The 20,947-nt window shown below is 43.2% G+C and overlaps 1 protein-coding gene, 1 long non-coding RNA gene and 1 pseudogene across 2 annotated transcripts; 2 read left to right on the top strand and 1 right to left on the bottom strand.

Moving 5' to 3' along the window:
- Positions 1-563: 563 nt before the first annotated feature.
- On the top strand, positions 564-5,014 carry LOC123181906 (protein PALE CRESS, chloroplastic). Its single transcript, XM_044594314.1, has 7 exons — positions 564-844; positions 922-1,001; positions 1,921-2,115; positions 2,729-2,815; positions 3,614-3,664; positions 3,824-4,003; positions 4,531-5,014. Exons 1-7 carry the CDS (start codon positions 688-690, stop codon positions 4,762-4,764), a joined length of 984 nt encoding a protein of 327 aa, XP_044450249.1. The 5' UTR covers positions 564-687; the 3' UTR covers positions 4,765-5,014.
- Positions 5,015-7,329: 2,315 nt separating this feature from the next.
- On the bottom strand, positions 7,330-9,917 carry LOC123181907 (uncharacterized). Its single transcript, XR_006491943.1, has 2 exons — positions 9,667-9,917; positions 7,330-8,484 (listed from the first exon to the last, which is right to left on the bottom strand). It is a non-coding gene; the product is annotated as an uncharacterized lncRNA (long non-coding RNA).
- A 4,260-nt stretch (positions 9,918-14,177) lies between these two features.
- LOC123159205 (protein PALE CRESS, chloroplastic-like) lies at positions 14,178-20,694 on the top strand (annotated as a pseudogene).
- The last annotated feature ends 253 nt before the right edge of the window (positions 20,695-20,947 follow it).

The following is a 20,947-nucleotide window of genomic DNA, read 5'->3' on the forward strand; positions in this document are numbered from 1 at the left end:
TCTTCCGTCAATATTTTCCGTACACTCGTTTGTTATGCATGTATACAATCGATTGATATGCTTTTCATTGCTATTTTGTGGATACACATGTGCAACACTCACTTTCACCCTTGATGCCCTACGCACGCTGGGGTGAATATCCCGAATTTGGCCATTAAGCACATTGGGAACGAACACATTGGCGTGAACATCCTCAGCATCACCCGGCATGTGATGCACAATAAGTGTAATGCCACTTTATTTTTAATTTATAGATTTAGGACACTTATAATTGGCGAACATTCGTCAAAGAGGATGACATTTGTGAATATTTGCATGACAGTTTTAGTTGAAAGTGGCAGGCATCTCTTTGAAAAGATAATTTTCGTTTAAACTGTCATCTTTGATCTCGTTTTACAATTAAAATTGCAAGTAAAGATGGTTTGCTTGCCACCCGCTACGGCAAACGTTCGTTGGCTATTATTATTACCACCGATCTATACAGCTATTATTGTCAAAGACATTGTCACTGTACAACATATACTCTATATACGGTTTCAAAAATCGCTCATGAGTCGTGACAAGCACTGTGGCAGCCAACTGCGAGCATCACTGCATCCTCTGTCGGCTCGGGTTTCATCCGCAAAATCCCCCCAAAACCCCGACCGCACGCTCGCTCACCGGCGAAGCTCGTGACTCCTCCGTGCGATGGCCGCCGCCGCGCCCGCGCTTCCCACCTTCCTCCGGCCGCGGCCGCGGCCGCCCCCGCCTTTCCCCTCCTCCACGCCGCCTCTCCACCGACGCCGCCCCCCTCCGTCTCGTCTGCACCCTGCCCGTCCCGCCGTGCCCCTCTCCCCCGTCTCAGGTGCGAGACCTCGAATAATCTCGGCCCCGCCTCTTTTTACGAAACTCGCTTCAGCTTTTCTCGACCTCCCGCTGCAGCTGTGGAGAAGACGAAGGGTGCCGCTGCGGCAGCCGACGAGGTCCAGCTGGAGGGGATGCCTTCCGAGTTCTACGACGAGGTATCGCGAGTAGTTCTCAGAGGCATTTCGTCGTGCAGGTTCCGGGCAAGCGTGAGCTGCTCTTATCGCACACGGAGCGCGTACTTGTGTTTATAAACTCCGCCCCTTTGGGTGGGTCGATGGGATTTGGTCCTTTTATATGTATACACAGCTATACTGACCTTTTGCTTGGGACATTAGTTATATCTGCAATTCCACAATAAAATTTCTTCCATGTCCTGCAATTAGCCAATCCTGTTATTAATCCCATTTGCAAGGTCCTGGACTAGCACATCTGTGTTTTGGGTAGTGGGCAGCGGTGCTTTGTACCGCGCAATAATAGTTTTAACAAGTCCTACAATTTCTGGCTGTTCATTTGGAACAACTAGAATGACGAATCGGCATCATTAGGCTACTAGATTTGTCGATGGTCCTTCCGTATCATTTTCTTATCATACTTTTTTTTCCTATTCTTTAGCTTATATAGAATCATCACGAGGGGCTTCACCCACACATGACTCAGCCTACTCTGAGCTGACATGGAATTGTGACATGCTATTTGTATCGGAGCCACACATCTCTATTCACCCCAAATTGATGAGTTGAACACACGAATACCCTTGCTACATTGCTGCAAAACTGTCGTGAGAGCATAATTTATGTTGTTTGTTTTCTTCTGTTACTTCGCCTACCTTCGAAAATTGGTATTATCTCTCCTAACATCTTGCAATGAGCATACATCTCCATCTGATTCAAATATTCAACCATCATCGCTGTTAATCTCAGTTCATTGTCTAGACTTATATGAGTTGTGTGTGGGGGTGGGGGGGATTATACTTATGTGAGTTGAGCTGTCACATCCATGGTTTTACTATTTTACTTAACTTCAGCAGCAAAAAGAATTCTGTAACTTGTGCACCATCTGTACTTCCACTTGCAGGAGTGGCAAGCCAATCAGCGGGAGAGGACTAAGGAATGGCATGCATATCGTCAGAAAGAGGAAGCCGAGGAGGAAGCAAAATCAAGTGAATACCGAGAGATTGGGATGCGTATGAAAGCATACCCACAGGAAGAAGTTTGTAAAGCTAGGGTTTTAGTTTCAAGTTTCATAAGAGCTGGTGAAGATGTTGAGAAGGTATCTCAATGCTTCATTTGGACTCTTACAAATTTAAACCGTACTGCTATGCCTTGTTTCTCTCCCTTCCTTTTTTCTGGACCAAGAATTAAGGGAGCTACACAAAATACATGAACAGATGGGAAAATTGTGATCCAACAGAGCAAATTCATGATTTATGGATCTTAACCAAGTGTTACAGGTTTAGACACTACTTTATAACTGGTAAGTCTGGAAGGAAAATGCATTTACACGAGTTATTTGAATCCAAAAGGACGAAGCACCCACTCTTGAGTCTGGACTTTTGGTCAAGTTCAGTGACCTAGAAAATATTTTGATGTTAGGAGTGATCGTAATGTAGCTGTATCTAATAACATATTGAGGATTAACTACTGCTACTCACACCTGTGTCTGTGACGCTCTAGCACATGCATCCAGCGGCATGCTCCATCCAAGTTTAATTTCATATTTGTTTATATGGAAATTCGAACACCGTTAAAACAAAATCATGGAAAAGGAAGTTCAAAGTTATGTTTCCTAAATTTATTAAATTAAGTATATGTGCCGAAGCCAACTGTCGAAAACTTATTTTATGAAATATTTGATTTAATTTGCATTGTACATCTATATGCAGGTAATTGAGAAGGCTGCTGAAAGAGGAGAGCTTACCGAGCTTGTTCTCATGGTCATTTGGAATCGACTTGATGTTGCTCGGCGTGATGTATGTAAAAGCTCTGTTCTAACTTCTAAGTCATGTTACCTATAGGTCCTATGGATTGTTTATTTTTATGTACAGTTCAAGTCCTATCAGTTAGAATAGAACTTCAAGCTTGTAGCCTTCTACTGTGTGATACAGGGTCCTATTGTATGTTGGTAATTGAACTTTTGTTATCAAAAGTATTCGTTGCTTGATGCTTTGTTAGTTCACTACTTCCATGCCGCAGGTAAAGAAAAAACTATATACTCCTGATCCAAATTAATTGTCGCAGCTTTAGTACAACTTTGTACTAAGGTTGCACTAAAGCTGCAACAATTAATATGGATCAGAGGGAGTACAAATATCTTAAAAGGAACTACCCATAAACAAACCCATCGAAGGTGCATGTAGAACCATTTGATTGAGTAAAAGTTGATTTGAGATTGCATAATACTAAAGCGTGCAGTCATTCTTCTTTAAAGAATTTTGCAAGAAATTGAAACACCTGAGGGAGCTCCCAGAATCTTAGTATCTCATATATAGTTTTGTCATTGTTTTTGTCTCTTTGTGTTAATCTGTTTAGCATTATGTCGGCATTGATTTGAATTGCTAGAGCATGACCATTGCATTTGCATCTCATTGTAAGACACGGTTTCCTTCGTTTCATGGTCTTTATCTTCCTTTCTCGATTGTTCAACGTTTGATCTTTATTTATTTATTTTGACTTGTCCTCATTGCAAAAATGTATCTGAGAAGTTCCCTTGATTGTAAATTGCAAAGTTGGTATATATTTGTTTATCTGACCTTCTATTCTACCTGCAGGATGAGAAAGATGCCATCAGAAGCCTTGATCTCTTGTACAGAAGGGTAGAGGTAAGTGGAATATCTGTTCTGTATCTTATCTAGATGAGTTTCATTAAGCATTATCATTAGAGGTTTCTGCCCACAAGTGTTGATTATTTAAATTTCTCCTGTTTTTAAGGGTCTCATTAATTTGCAACTGGCTAATCAGAAACTGAAACCTGAATGCAGACTGAGATTTTAAGAAGTGAAGCAACTCCCGCCATGAGATTACTTGATGAACTTCTGAATATTCATGATGGCTCTGACGATGACAAATGGCTAAAGGCATGTAGAAAGCACATGATTGAAATTTTTCCAAGAGAGGACCCATTCACCATGGTCTTTCCTCCTGGATTCGACATGGAAAAAGTATGCTAGTTGAACACAAGTCCCCCTTTTCTTGATGAAACTGGCAGTATTTTAATTGACAATACTCGGGTGTGAGAATTTATGAAAGAGAAAATAAAGAAAAACGCGCCTTACTTACATAGCACCCTCTTTCGGACAGTCCTCCTAGTCAGTCACTCAGGCGTGTTTAAAAATAATGGAATCTTGTAACATATGAGCCATCCTATTAATGCCAGTTAGCATAACTGTGCCAAGCTGTTATACATCTAATAAACCATTGACACCTAAAAATGCATGTTCCCTTAAAGTAAATTTTACAAAAAAGAACATAAAGTATTGCAGGGGAAGGATATTATTATCACATATCTCATGGTAAATTGACTCCAGAGATAACCAGTTGTCCTGTTATCAGTTCATACTTTTAAACTTACCATTCCCTAATTGGATTCTGAATTTCTGGTTCAAATTACTTCTCTATATCATCATGGTTCTTAGATGCTACAGAAAAATTCTGAAATTTTACTTTTCCGTATTGTTTTTCTTTTCAGCATGATGGGCAGATCAAGCTGCCTCCCCAGGACGATGATGTGCTTCTGAGAGTTGACTTTGTGAGGGAAGTCGATGAGCTGCTGAAAGAAGTTGAAGCTGAGCAAGAAAAGAGTAAGCTGCACACTGGATACGACCCGGAGTCTGTTGCGACCATGTTGAAACAGCAAGAGAAGCTGCGGACTATACGTCAAGTGGAAGCTCTCTTGGAGTTGGCAGCCACCCTGAAATGGTGAGGACTGAACAGTATCGTTTACTCTCTTCTGCGTAGACCCTAGAAGGCATCGACTTGCCTGGATGGTTCCACTAGCTGTTTCTTTGTGGTTTCTGCTAGTTAGAGCTTAGAAACTGTTAACTATTCAGAGTAGAGACATGCCATTCCTCTTCCGCAAAAAAGAAAAATGTATACATTATATGCGTGGAGAACTGGAGATACGTAGTGATGTACATTTGCACCATTGATAGTGGGTTCCTTGCAACTGGATATATTTGCACTGGTGGCTGCCGCACTCATGGCGGCAAAGGTAGGAGGGTATTCCGGTGCTTGTAACGCGAGCTAGTACAAGCCAGCAAGCTCTGTGTCTGTATGACCAGAAAAAAGGGCAAATTGCTGGCCTTCTAAAGTTCTCAATTGGCTTTATAATTTGTAAATCTGATCTTCAAACTGAAAAATGAGGAGTCGTCGTGGGAAAAACCCTGAGTAAGGCACTGCACATTGCAAGAGCTTGTAAAAGTAATTGCAGTTTTGCATCCTTTTGGAAATCTCATAAGCTAGGACACTGTGCATCCATTAAGCATGGTCTGTGCTCCATGTGCTTACTGCACCTGATCGTGCAATGCTTGAGTTGCTCACATGCACACCATTCTCCTGGCATTGCAAGTTAAAAGGCAACACAGTGAGGTTGCTGGCGAGCAATACTGAGTTTACCGAAGGAATGCAATAGCTCCCACCGCTGAGTCTAACTAGCTAGACCAAGGTTCGGGAGATATGAGCGACAGTAGATCTAGGCAGCCGGTGATCGTCTATTTAGGCTTGGGATACATCTGGAATACGAGTCTGCCAAATTCTGAAGCTGTTACTTTCTCATGGCTGCCCTGTCAATTTACGTTGTTGCAACTTGCAATGCCGCTGGATCTTCGTATATGCGCGAAACCAAGTCGGCTCGATTATTCTCTAGGCTCGCCACTGGTAGTCTGGTACTTGCATTTTTGTTGTTAGCGCCTTAGCGGTATCAGCATGATTTTGGTATCCTTCTCTGCTACTAGTCTTGCTCTTCTCAGATGTTGCAGACAAGGTGCAAACAACGTCAGTTTTACATCTCTTAGGGCCATCAACATGGCTGTTCCATGGAAGTTGCTTCACCACTGCAAAGATCCGTAGAGGGCAATAGTATTGAGAGCCGCTCAACTGTGAGACCTAGAATAGCAACTCTCATACGAAAACTCACCGGAGAAGAGGATGGCTAGATGCAGTCACTGCACCACTATGAGTCCAATGAGACGAGCCGCACTCATAAATTAAACCTGAGTTCTCTTTCTTAGAAAATTGGAGAGCGCATATACCGCATTAACTTGCAAAAAAAATACCCCCCCCCCCCCCCCCCAACAAACAGTATCATAAATACATAAATCTATATATTTAATAGAAGAGTTTTGTTACATAATTGAAATCAATGAGAGCCTATATAAATAGTGTGGCAGCCCATATTGAGCATGAAATCAACGGTTAAACATCCAGTTACATGGATGCCACTCAATTCATTCATGAAAGCTTGGGCATCATTGTTCATTTGCTCACTACAAAGGTAAAGGAAGAACTTAGCAATCAATATCGAACAATGCATCACTATACTAATCAAATGCAAACAATAAAACGAAAAGAGGATTTTATTTTGCCATTCGAGCATTTACTCGAGCATGTAGCAGCGTCTGAGTCCATCTCGTCCTCATCCACCAGCGGTGGAGGGGTTGCCTGTGTGGCAACAAGAGGTGGGGTAGCACTCACGGGAACCGCGGCAGGTCGAGGGGGAAGCGAACAGGCGGCCGCATTCTTGTTTTTCTTCGCCAGCGCCGCCGTGTTGACCACTGCCTTTTTCGTCACCCAATATTCCCTTTTGCTAGTCTACTTCACCACAATCGGTATGGTGGCCACGTCGAAGGGACTGTCGCCGACCATCGTTGATGCTTTGTTGTCGATGAGGTTCCTCCCCTGCTGCCGCCTTTTCGGTGATTGCACCGCCGAATTCATGGCCGCCGGTGGTCTCTGGCGCCGGTGTCCAAGGGTGCGGCGTGGGGACGGTACCCATTCGGCCTGTCGTCGGGGGAAGGGGACGCCTGGCGACGGTGTCGTGGTGGGCGGGAAGCGTCGAGGTGAGCGGGAGAGCATGGGAGTTTTAGTCTGCCGAGCGGCGTGGACTAAATTTGAGAGAAGGGGGAGAGGCAAGTTTAGGGGGTCAAAAACTAAATTAAGAAAAGTTTTGGGTTTAGGGGATATGCTAGTTTGCTCTCTTTGGTCCTAATATCACTTTTGCCCCTCGAATTTCAGTTTTAGGGAATCTGATAGAGATGCCCTAACCCGATGTCTTCTTGTAACGTAGTGATTGCCTACTTGTTTACTCTCACGCAAGATATAAAATGGTAAGAAAATGATGTGTGTGTTTTGGGGGGGGGGGGGGGGGGGGGGTGTTAAATGTACAGACCAAGCAGCATACTTGCTTTCAGAAACAACGCAGTGCTGATGTAGTAAGTACACCACATGTGATAATGACATGACATGTTTGAAACTTGAAAGATGAAACAAATTAGGTATAAGACCTTATTGCTTTTGAAGAGAGAAGATACAAGTAATAATGCAACTTGAAGAGATAGTAACGATTTTGGGCCACTTCTTCTATAAAAGGGACACATCGACTAAGAGAGGACACCGATCAAAGAGATCAAAGAACGAGAGTTGTGAGAATAATCAGCAAAACCAACAGAATGGGGTGGTGAAATGTTGGGTCACTGCTTGTTCCTCTAGCTGATAATCTCTAGCTTGATACCAGGCTTTGGAGGCATTTGGAATTGGCAGATGCTAGGCGTAAGCCGGATGATAACAACAACTTATCAGCCGCCTTGCTAATCGTCCGATCATACACATCATAACCGTTCGCTTGGTGTCTCACGGATTGCACTTCCCGTCAGCATTTTCCCTCTCGCGCAGGCACCATCATGCATCGCCCATGGTAGCGCTCCAAGCACATCTTCCAGCTAGGCAGTAGCGGCTGGGACACCACCGGAGCTGCGATGCAACGGCTGTCGGAGTTGTGATACAGCGAGCGTCGACGCCGCCGGAGCTGCGATGCAGCGGCCATCGACGCCGCCGGAGCTGTGATGCAGCGGGCACCGGAGCTGCGATGCAGCAGCCGTCGACGCCGTCGGAACTGCAATGCAGCGGCCATGACGTCGCCGGAGCTGCGATGCAGCGGCCGTCGGAGCTGCACTGCCGAGCTGCGATGCAGCGGCCGTCAACGCCGTCTGACCTGCAGTGCAGAGGCCACGACGCTGCCGGAGTTACGATGCAACGGCCGTCGGAGCTGTGATGCAGCTGTCGTCGACGCCGCCGGACCTGCAGTGCAGCGGCCACGAGGCCGCCGGAGCTGCGATGCAGCGACCGCCGGAGTTGCGATGCAGAGGGCGTCAATGCTGGGTTTGCGGCAGCTTGATTCGGCACGCTCGTCGGCACCTGGGGCTGTTGGAACTTGGAACACAAGGGCGTCACTAGTGGTCGTTGTCTGCCCCATGGAGCAGCTCATGCGGGGTAGCAGCAGCCTAGCCACTACCTAGCAATAATCACTTAAGACTGCCATCATATCCTTATTCAGACTTTTCTCAGCAATTGTACGTATATGCGTCTTGTTGAAAACTGTTTTGAGAATAATCCATCAGTAGAGTCTTCATCATCCATCGTTGAGGCTCTGCGAGGAGAAAACACAAACCACAACAAAAATAAAAACGTTGTAGTAACTATGCAACAAGAGTAGTAGACCAACTAGATAGAAAACACACTATCTCTACATTGCCACTACTTGCTGAAACACAAATTGCTAGATAAAAAACCATCACCTCTACATCTGCATATTACCAACAAAACAAATAAAACACATCACCCCTGGATATAAACCCCCACCTCTACATTTGCATATTACCGATAAAACAAAAGAACACATCATCCCTGAATATAATACCCTACTGCATGTATGTCATCGATTAGCCACTGCCCACTGATAACAAAAAATAAGAAAAAACACACTGTCTAGCAGTAAACATGCAAAGAGGTAAACCTGCTGATGAAACAAAGTTAGTAATGAATCGTTATCACATCATGTAGCACACCATGCATGTAGTCGCAAGCCTCATTTTTTGACAAAGGGGGTCCTAGAAAAATGAACAAAAAAACCACTAGAGTCTGTGTTGCACTGAAACACCATCACTCTCACTTGCGTAGAATCAAGTCCATGACTAGAAAACAGAAAACAAAAAGCACATCCCAGTCTGGACAACAAAACATTCCTGCTGTTGTGTGCAAACTGCAAATCGCTGCTCTGAAATGAACACAAAACAACTAGAGTCTATGCTACATATGAAGCACCACTCCCAGTTGCGTAGAATCAAGCCCACTACTAGAAAAAAGAGAACAAAAAGGTACATCCCAATCTGGACAACAAACATTCCTGCTGCTGCTTACAATTAGTGCTCTGAAAATTAAATAAAGAACACTAGATTCTGTGCTACAAATGAAGCAGCACTCCCAGTCTGAACTCTGAAGAACATTCCTGTTGTTGTGAAACAGCAGATCAGATCACCTCTCACAGTGGATTTGCTGCGCTGGCTGTGGATTCGCTAATGTAAAACAAAGCAAATTCGTCACACACACGATCTATCCAGCAACCACCCCCTGACCTTATCGTCCCTGACCTAAAGGCTCCCAACGAGCCCCTCCGCCCCACAATCATCTCGCTGTCAAGTCCCCTCCGCCCCTAGAGCGCCGGTCCTCGATCTCCCACGTACCACTGTGAATTTGGAGGGGGTCGTTGGGAGCCTTTATCCTGTACTGAGACCTATCATTTCGGTGTGATTTGGGGGCGGGTGTGGAATACCTGTGCGGCGGAGCGTCGTCGTCGATGCTGTCAGTTGTCGCCGTGCGCGCCTCCACTTCCCGTCGCCGTCGCTTCGCCGCTCCGGATGCCGTCACGTCGCCTCTCGCGTCAGCTGCTGCCTGGGTGGCGCCCGGATCTGAGTCCTCTGCTTCGCTATCCGCGAGACACCACGCGATTGGAACAAGCCCGTGTTGCCAACGAGAGTATCCAGGCGGGCACGTGAGAGAATCCAGCGCCGCACGATCAAACCCGATCGGACGGCTCGCGGGGAGGCTTGCGGCAGCCAGAAATCAATCAGTCTAAATAAAGAGTTCTCCTTTGGAATTTAGCTATCCTGTGAGCGTTTCCTCCGACTATGCATGGCGTCGGTGGTATGTGGAAAATGAAACCATACTACCCCGCTCATGATTTTCCAACTTGGATAAAAGGTTACAATTCTATGGTACTGCTACATGGCGTCTAATTAAGAAACACGGGCGGCCATGCGTGGCGAAGCGCTCTATCACATTAGTACTGTTCAGTTACTCACTTGGTCAGGAAATATTTGCCATTGACTTCAGCAATGGGATGGTAGAAAATTATGCTAGTTGTTAGGGTGATGTAATGTCAACCTAGAGTTTTCAAGGAATTGACGGGTCACATGTTTGGCCTTTGGGGTTTATGGTCTTTGCGGCTGGTTGTACATTGTAACCAATGAAAAAATAGCGTGCTATATGACAAAATAGCATGGGCCTTAAATATGCTATTAGCATATGCTATATCGCGCCATAGCGTGCTATTAGCAAAACATTGTACATCAATTTATTTAGCAAGACATTTCTCAGAATGATATAGCGCTATTTTTTTCACTGACTGTAACATTACTTTTGTTGTACATGTCCGCTTATTTAGGATCGCACGACGTCATGGTCTGCGTGCCTATTTGTAAGGCATCCCGTGCTCCTCTTTGGCTCTTTCCATGTATAAGACTCTGTACTCTGTAACAGTTTCATTAGCAAGGCAAGAGATAGAGTATTCTCTCCCGCTATAGCTATATTTCAGTGGGCTGAAAAAAAACATTTAGGGTCAGTCGATTTTGTTTTTTCAAATTGTGCACACACACGTATACTACCTTGCATGCAGCCAGTCAGTGGTGAATCTAGTAGGACATTGGAGGGTAGGCTTAAAACACAAATTTCCTAAGTCTAACTAGCAAATGTATTGCAATTATTGCATGTAAACCACCAGAATATACTTGTCAAATGGTATGTTTAGTTTAAATAGGATTTTGGAGGGTAGGCTTAAGCCTATTGAAGCCTCCCTAGTGGAATCGCCACTGCAGCCAGTGCGTGCAACATGGGTGACACACGGCCGATGGCACTAATTGGGGAGTTAGTGGAGAGTAATTGAGATCAATCTAACAAGCTCGTTTTAGTTTGAATTAAAAGTTAATTGTATGAATTTCCTCTGTCATGTCAACGTACAAGTCCGAATGTGTTTTCTATGTGTCTTCTTTGTTGTTTTTCATTCAGTTTTTCTTTGTTTGTGTGTGCGTGTGTGCCTGTGTGGGTGTGTGTCCGTGTGTGGGTGTGTGCGCATGCGTGCGTGTTGAGGGAGATGACCCCATCGATGTAAATGCAATTTATTTTTGACATATTGAGAGACGATTAATCTTCAGCATTGATGTTCTGTTATGAACATAGAGTATAACATGAATGTCTTAATGCAAATTATTTAATTAGTGTGTAAATTATTTTGAGATCTTAGATGTATACCAATGCCACAGATTAATTCTTTCTTAGACAACTATTTTTCTGTTTAGTTTATTATTTATTTCTTTATTCTTAAAGTGTAATGCCAATGCCACTAATTCATTTTTCCTTAGAAAACTTTATTATTTTGATTTTATTTCATTATGTTTCTTCCTTAAGGTAATACTAATGCTACTAATTCATTCCTTACTAGAGAACTTTAGTTTTGTGAAAAATCCAATTATATGCTTATTCTTTCATATTATAAAAAAGCATAATTTATGTGTAAATAGTGTGCAATATTTTTTCAATTTTTTCATCTTTTTCATTATTTTTATTTTATTTTATTTTTAAGGGTAATACTAATGACACTAATTCATTTCATCTTACATAACATTTTTTGCAAAAGTTCCATTTTTACATGCCTATTCTTGCATATTATGAAAAGATGCAAATTATGTGTAAATTATGTGCAAATTTAGTTATTATTTCTTTTGAGTTTCTTTTGCGTTTTATTTCTACTTGGAAGGTAATACCAATGTCACTAATTCATTCTTACTTAGTAAACTTTATTATTTGGATTTTGTTTGAGTTTTTCTTTCATTTCTTTCTTCATTAAGGGTAATACCAATGCTAGTAATTCATTACTTGTTCCGAAACTTTTTTTTAGAGAAAATTTCACTAGTACATGCTTATTCTACTGTATTATAAAAGAGTGCAATTTCTGTGTAAACTGTGTGCAAAAGTTGACATTTATTATTATTTTATCTCCTTTTTCCTTTAAGGGCAATACCAATGACACCTTCCAAAATGGGTAATACTAACGGCACTTATTTATTTTATTAAAAAAAATCTTTGCAAAAAAATCCACTATTACATGCTTATTATTGCATTTATTAAAATGCGCAATTTTGGTGTAAACTGTGTGCAATTTTCGTCATTATTTGTTTTAGTTATTTCATTTTTTTCATATTTAAGGGTAGTACCAATGCCACTATTTCATTCTTAGAAAACATTTTTTTCCCAAAATTCCACTGGTATATAATTATTTCTACATGAAAAAAATGAATTGTCTATGTAAATTGTGTGCAAATCTTGTCATTATTTGTTTACATTTTTATCTTCTTAAAGTGTAATACTAACGACTTTAATGTATTTTTTTTCTGAAAACTTCATTATTTTGATTTTGTTTTATTTTATTTTTCTTCTTCTTTATGGGTAATACTAATGGCACCAATTCATTCCATCTTAGAGAACTTTGATTTCACAAAAAACCCTCTGTTATATGCTTGTTCTTACATATTGTAAATAATTGTAATTGATGTGTAAATTGTGTGCAAATTATGTCATTATTTGTTTTATTTTGTTTTTTCTAAACGGATAAACCAATCCAATTCATGCATTCTTCTTTAGCAAAATTAATTATTTTTATTTGATTTTAGTTTGTATTTCGTTTTATTTCTTCTTTTAAGGTAATATCAATGCCAATAAGTCATCGTCCTTCCGCTCCATAATTATTGTCGTGGTTTTACTTCAAATTTGAATTAAAACCATAACAGTAATTATGGAACAGAGGGAGTACTTCTTAGAAAACATTTTTTGCAATTTTTTTAATGTTATATACTTAATCTTATATATTATAAAAAAACACAATTTCAAGCACGTATGCATGTACTTTTTTAGGGGTACACGTACGCATGTACTAGAAGGTGATTGTGGTACAATCTCACCTGGAAGCATGTACTAGCAATCAAGTACGCAACTACGGTTGATTGTTTGGACAGTTATATGAAGTCTATTCGAGATGCTAAAAGGTTCAGTACAGAGGAAATAATTAAAGGTAAAATGCCGGTTGCTGATTGGGCTTTGCCTGAAGTGAGACCTGCCCCTAGTCCTAAACCTTGGCCTCCTCCGTCTACTGAGTATGTTGCTCTATCAGTTGGTGGTTCTTTCTCAGTGGAATCTGACGCAACGGCGGCAGAAATGATTCTTAGACGACATGACGGTTCACTTATTTTTGCAGCATATCGGTTTATTTTCAATTGTAACGATTCTCTGAAAGCTGAGATTCATGCAATCATGCAAGGGATGACCCTAGCTATACAACATTCCACTCTTTCGGTCATCGTTCAATCTGACTCAAGTGAGGCGTTGTTATGTCTATCAGGGAACGGACTTCTTCGTTCTGCCTATGGTCATCTTGTGGCTGAAATTAAGGAGTTGATGAGACATAGGGAGTTTATTCCTCATAAGTTGAATAGGGATCAAAACAGAGTTGCCGATCGTTTGACAAATTATAGTCGTATAGAGTGTACCACGGCTGTGTGAATGCATGTAGGACCACCATGTATTGAAGATCTTTTACCTCTCAACTGTAACTCTCTCAATATGGAATAAAACTTCTTTTCCCTCGAAAAAAAAGAGTACGTACATAATATGAGCTCATAACATGCACCAATCACTGTTGGATTTAATCATGTCTTGTTCAGTCTGGCTCAGCTCATCTCATCTTACACATGCGTAGGACAACTCATCATAGCACCGCTTGCTTATGAAACAATATATGAGATTAAAGAATTCAGCGACTCAACTTTACTATTAATTGGTGAAAGGAGAAGCATGCACCGGCCGGTCCACAACTACTCAAGGGAAGCCTCGCTAGTACACAGATCGACTCAAACAAACTGTGGTCAGTCGACTGACCAAAATATTGTCTTCAGTCGACTGTCCTCTAGCCGCTCCAATTCTCTCCAACTTGGTATCGGTCACCGGGAAACCACCATGGCCGAGCCTTTCTCCTCCTCCGCTGCCACCAGCGCCGCTACGTCACCCGGTCTCGCTCTCCTCCACGGCGCCTGCCGCCGAGACCTCCTCTGCCACCTTCGCGGCCTCCTCGCCACCCTTCATCTTCCGTACTAATCCGTCTCTCCTCAGCGGCAGCTCCGCCTCGTCCGGATCATAGTTTGCTCCTCTCTTCTCCTCGGCCACCCTCACGCCTCCGCCGGCTCCTCGCCACCCAATCTTTAATGATCATATGACCAATCACATCAAATTCCTGCTGAACCCTGCCGATCACAACTACCACAAGTGTTGCAGCATTGTGTCAGCAATAATTTGAATTGCTAGAGCATGACCATTGCATTTGCATCTCACATTGTAAAACACACAGTTTCCTTCGCTTCATGGTCTTTATCTTCCCTTATCTTGATTGTCCAATGTTTGATCTTTATGTTTTTTGGACTTCTCATTGCAGAAATGTTTCGGAGAAATTCCCTTGATTGTAAACTGCAGAGTTGGTATACATTTATTTATTTGGCCTTCTATTCTACCTGCAGGATGAGAAGGATACCATCACAAGCCTTGATCTCTTGTACATAAGGGTAGAGGTAAGTGGAAAATCTATTCTAATCTGTATCTTATCTAGATGAGTTTAATTAAGCATCATTATTTAAAAGTTTCTGCCCACAAGTGTTGATTATTTAAATTTCTCCTGTTTTTAACAGTATCATTAGTTTGTAACTGGCTAATCAGAAAAGGAAACTGAATGCAGACTGAGATTTTAAAAAGTGAAGCCACTCCTGCCATGAGATTACTCGATGAATTTCTGAATATTCATGATGGCTATGATGATGACAAATGACTAAAGGCATGTATAAAGCACATGACTGAAATTTTTCCGAGAGAGGACCCATTCACCATGGTCTTTCCTGCTGGGTTTGAGTTCGACATGGAGAAAGTATGCTAGTTGAATGCAAGGCCCCTTATCTTGATGAAACTGGGAGTATTTGAATTGACGGTACTCGGGTGTGAGAATTTATGAAATAGAACTAAAAAAACAGCTTCTTACTTACATGGTACCCTTTTCTTTATAGGGCTCCTACATTCGTAGGTATCTCCTATAGTCAGTCACTCGGCCGTATGAAAAATTACTGTAATCTCTTAACGTATAGGCCATCCCATCAATGCTACACAGTAAAACTTTGCCAGGCTGTTGTAGATTTAACAAGATATTGACACCTAAAAATGCAATTTGCCTTAAAACAAATAGTACATGAAAAATAACATAAAGTATTGCAGGGCAAAGATATTATCACATGCCTCATGGTAAATTGACTCCAGAGGTAACCAGTTATCCTGTTATCTGTTCATACTTTTAAAGTGGGTGGTGACTAATATATTATTCCCTCCGTTCCTAAATATAAGTCTTTTTAGAGATTCCACTACAAACTACATACGAATGTATATAGACATATTTTAAAGTGTAGGTTCACTCATTTTGATACGGAGGGAGTGCTTTGTAAATCTAGTCTTCAAACTGAAAGAAAATGAGAAGTACTTTGTCGTGGAAAAAAAACCTGAGTAAGGCACTGCACATGGCAAATAACTTTTTCGGTAAAAGTAGCTGGAGTTTTGCTTGTTTTCTACTAAAAGCCATAAGTTAGGACATTGTACACGCATTAGGCACGGCCTGTACTCCATGTGCTTGCTGGGCTTGATAGTGCGATGCTTGAATTGCTGCACATGCACATGAATCTCTTGGCCTTGGAAGTTATAAAAGGCAACCAATACTCAGAGAGAGCTCACACCGTTGATGCTAACTGGCTAAGCTAAGGTTCATGAAACAGCTAGTGCATCCCAGGGATCTAGGCAGCCGGTGATTGCTCCAAAGGCGTTATCTAGGCTTGGGATACATCTGGAATATGAGACTGCCAATATCATCTTCTGCTTCTGAGAGAGAAAAGACTGCCCACGTCTGAAGCTGCCGCTTTCTTGGCTGCCCTGCAATTCACGTTGTTGTGGTGCCATTTCTTTTCCGAACCGGCCTTACCCCCTTTCCATTAAAGATATAATGGAAATACATCAACCCCGAATTCAGCAGGACACGGGAAAGAAGGGGAAAGCGAGCTCGAGCACTTGCTAGGACCACTGAAACTCATGGCACACACTCGCCATCGAACTGTGCACCATGGGGGCAGAAACCTAGTCAACATGATCCAGCAAGTCTAGACGTATCACAACGTAGATCGGGCGAAAAGCTCAAAGTATCAGGAAGACAACTAAAGACCACCTTAGGGACGAAGTTCAAAAGACACAACATACAAAGTAGTCCAGTATCAAAACGACTGGTGACAAAATCTTCGTTCCTCCCCTGCAACCGCCTGACTTGCAGCATCAAAAATTCTCATCAGCAGACTGTTACCGCTAAGATGTTCAGCTCCAGCCCTTTGCAATATCGTCTTTCTTTTGAAGACATGCCCAGTAGATAAGTGAAGTGCAAACAGAAAAAAAAATCTCAAATGGGCAAAGATCTGCCCCCAGAACAACACCCACAGCACACCATACAATCCTGGCATAGGGCACTGGAAAAAAGATGCTATCAAGTTTCAACATTTTTGCAAAACGAACAGATAGGATTCCCAGGCCATTTTCTTTGTCTCATGACTCATCACTTGCCTAGTTAAGACTGCATCTTGAAACAATTACCAAAGGAATATTTAAATTTCGGTAACTTAGCCCCCCAAATCCACTTGAAGTTACATCCAACAAGAGGTTTCTACAGCCATTTGTACATGGATTTGGTGGAGTATCTGCCATTCTTATTGAGATCCCAGAGCTAAGATGTAAATCATTCACACAGACACCCACTTCATGCCATTGGGTAAGGAGATCGGAACTAAGCCTTCTGCCAAAGAAACTTTTCACATTAATCTGGTTGAACTGAGATACAATGCAATGAGGTTTGTTGCAAATATTAAACAGTTTAGGGAATTGATCACATAAAGGTGTATGACCATTAAGGGAGTCTTTCCACAGTCTAGCAATATCAGTAGCCCCAATACTAAATCAAGTGAATACCGAGAGATTGGGATGCGTACGAAAGCATACCCACATGAAGAAGTCTGTAAAGCTAGGGTTTTAGTTTGAAATTTCATAAGAGCCAGCGAAGATGTTGAAAAGCTATCTGAATGCCTCATTTTGGATTCTTATAAATCTAAACTGCACTGCTACACAAAATACATGAACAAATGATTGGAAAATTGTGACCCAACAGAGCAAAATATGATTTAGGGATTGCATTATAGCAGGGCAAGACACTACTTTATAACCAGTAAGTCTCGAAGGAAAATGCATTTATATGAGTCTTTTTAATCCAAAAAGGACAAAGCACCCACTCTTGAGTCTGGAATTTTGGTTAAGTTCAATGACCTTGAAATCATTTTGATGTTGGAAATTTTTTTTTCTCTTTTCGAAAAGGAGGATAACCCCTAACCTCTACATCGAGTGATGCACACAACCATATATTTTTTATTATTCATCCAGCAACCGAACAACATTGACCCGGAAAAAACCTGAGGCCGTATGCTCGCGACAGTAACTCCACCAGATAACCAATACTAACGCTATGATAAAAGACAAACAAAATGAAAAATACACAACTCCTAGGCTAAGCCTTCAAGAAGGAATCAACGCATGTGCGCTAATGATGATGAGTCCAACCCAAGGTCGATCTCGGAATTTTCATCCCCAAAGCCAAGCTTCGATCCGTCACCGTCTGCAAGGGCACGACGCAGGCGCGCACCGGCATAGCCTGGTCGGAGATCTAGTGTTTCCATCAGAGCGCGCATGTTCGGCATTGAAGTCACCTCCACCATCAACACTAGTCCGGCTACCAACACCTCACTAGCCAGATACCACAAGTGGAGATTTCGGAAGACAACAGCCACCGACAACCACCACCTCCCTGTTGAACGCCACTGCTAGACCGGCCGCAGGCTACTGTGCTGCCACGAAGCAACTGCCGCCGACAAACACCACCTCCCCGCTGCAAGTCGTTGTAGATCCCTCTCCAAAGGCCCGATGTCATGAAGAAACGAGGTTGCCACGACCTCAGTGTCGCTGGCGCTGGTCCCTCCAAGCGATGCAAGCTCCAGAAACGATGACCTTAAGAGTGACGACGACGTAGAAGCACCGCCATCGCTCCATGCCGACGAGATCTAAGGTTTCCCCCGGAATTGCCTCGGTGGTCCACCTAGGCCGCCGCCGCCACCAGCCGTCCATCATGCCTTGTAGTAACAAGGCGTCGTCGCGATAGTGCACCGCCTCGCCGTGGCGCCCAGCGGTCGAGCCACGCCCTATCCCAGGAGCACCTGCCCGTGCAGATCCCCACACGCGAGGGACAAAGAGGCCCCGTCGCCGCCGGCCAGCCTTCGCCCATCCCCGCCCTTTGGCGGTGGCGAGGGAGGAACGGGGGTTGGGGGGCGGCGCCGATTAGGGTTCCCCCTCCGCTGCCACGCTGGGGTGACGAGAGGACGACGCAAACTTAGGTGGCGTTTGGTTCAACGGCGAGGCTAGGTTGGCTAAGGATATCCTCAACCAGGTGGTTAAGGATAACCACTTTTCGTTGTTTGGTTGGGTGGGATTGGATTAGTTGAATATCCATGGTTTGTTGTTTGGTTGAAAGGATAAGAAGTGGCTAAGGACATGCCAAGTTTGGAAAATATACACAGCGCGCACACATAAGCAGCCACACAATCATCCATGAGTATAATAACAGATCGGGCTGCAGTTCGTAGTGCAAAAAATCAGAGAATATAATTTTATACTAGGGGAACTGGAGCATGGGAATTGAGAGGATAGAGCCACCGAGCCAGCCTCAGCCTAACCCATCAGGCACGCAAAGCTCGATTGCGTGGTGGCCGTCGTCGAGGAGTGCGAGGCTCCGGCTGGATCCGGTTCTACACCTTCACGAGCACTCAAGGGTGATGGTGCCATCGCAGATCCGCCCAAATCGCCATCGCCGCCGCCTTCACGCCGGGCACGCACACTGCACACGAGAGATGGCTGGATTGACAAGTAGAGGAAGGGCAAGGCCTGTCCGCCGCTGCGCTTCTCCGGCCGGCGCCCGCCGGCGCCGCCGCCAAGCCCGGGGAGGAGGAGGAGAGGTGGATAAACTGAGAGATGCTTTTCTTTCGGGAGAGTTGACTGAACGGACGACTCAGGATTCGCTTGCGACACGAACGTGGCTGCCCTCATCTCCGCCATATTTTGCCGGCTCTTCCCAACCAGCTTTTTGAGGAATATTCTCAGCATCTTGGCTATCCCTATCCTTTCATCCCTCTAAACCAAACGGGTGACATCCTTCAGAAAATTGGCTATCCCTGTCCAACTGAGGGATAGCCGATGAATCAAACGCCACCGTAGAGTATCTCTCTTTCGATGTTAGAAGTGATAAAAATATGGTTATCTTACCTGTGTCTAATGAACATATTGAGGATTTACTACTGCTACTCTCACCTGTCAGTGAAGCACTGGCATGTGCATCCTGCGACATGCTCCATCCATGTTTTATTTACCTTTTTGCTTATACAAAAAATTGAACAGTCAAAAAAAATCACGGGGGAAAAAGTTGGAAGATATGTTCCCTCAAATTATAAAATTAAGTAAATGTGCCGAAGACAACTTTTCAGTAACTCACTTTATGAAAGATTTGAGTTAAATCATTTAATTAATGCACTGCACATCTATATGCAGGTGATTGAGAAGGCTACTGAAAGTGGAGAGCTTACTGAACTTGTTCTCATGATCATTTGGAATCAAGTTGATGTTGCTCGGGGTGATGTATGTAAAGCTCTGTTCTGAGTCATGTTACCTATAGATCCTATGGTTTGTATACTTTTACGTGCAGTTCAAGTTCGATCTTTTAACATCTGGCAAATCTAGTATTATATATAGTGTCAAAGCTTGTAGCCTTGTACTGTGCAATTCAGGATCCTGTTATACATTTAACAAGACATTGTCACCTAAAAATGCAATTTCCCTTAAAGCAAATAGTAAAGGAAAAATATCAGAAAATATTGCAGGGCAAAGACATTATCACATCTCTCATGGTAAATTGACTCCAGAGATAACCACTTGTCCTGTTATCTGTTCATACTTGTAAACTTATCATTCCGTAATTGGATTCTGAATTTCCTACTCAGATTACTTCCTTATACCATCATGGTTCTTACATGCTATAGAACAATTCTGAAATTTTAGTTTTCCTTATCAATTTTCTTTTCAACATGATGGGCAGATCAAGCTGTCTCCCCAGGACGATGATGTTCTTCTGAGAGTTGACTTTGTGAGGTAAGTAGATGAGCTGCTGAAAGAAGTTGAAGCTGAGCAAGAAAAGAGTAAGCTGCAAACTGGATACGACCCGGAGTCTGTTGTGACCATGTTGAAACAGCAAGAGAAGCTGCGGACTATACGTCAAGTGGAAGCTCTCTTGGAGTTGGCAGCCTCCCTGAAATGGTGAGAAGACAGAGTATCATTTTGCTCTCTGTGCAGTCCCTAGAAGGCTAGAAGCCGACTTGCCTCGATGATTCCACTAGAGCAGAGCAGCACCTTCAAGCTGATTCTTTTTGGTTTCTGCTAGTTAGAAGCATAGAAACGCCCGACCCACCCCTCCCGTGTCGCCCCCGCATGCGACGGGGAGGGAACCCTAGCCCCCTCCTCCCCCGCCGCCGCCACAGGGCGCGCCCAGGCAAAGCCTGGCCGGCGCCGGCGGC

The sequence above is a fragment of the Triticum aestivum genome, chromosome 1D, assembly GCF_018294505.1.
Source record: "Triticum aestivum cultivar Chinese Spring chromosome 1D, IWGSC CS RefSeq v2.1, whole genome shotgun sequence".
Classification (NCBI taxonomy): Eukaryota; Viridiplantae; Streptophyta; class Magnoliopsida; order Poales; family Poaceae; genus Triticum; species Triticum aestivum.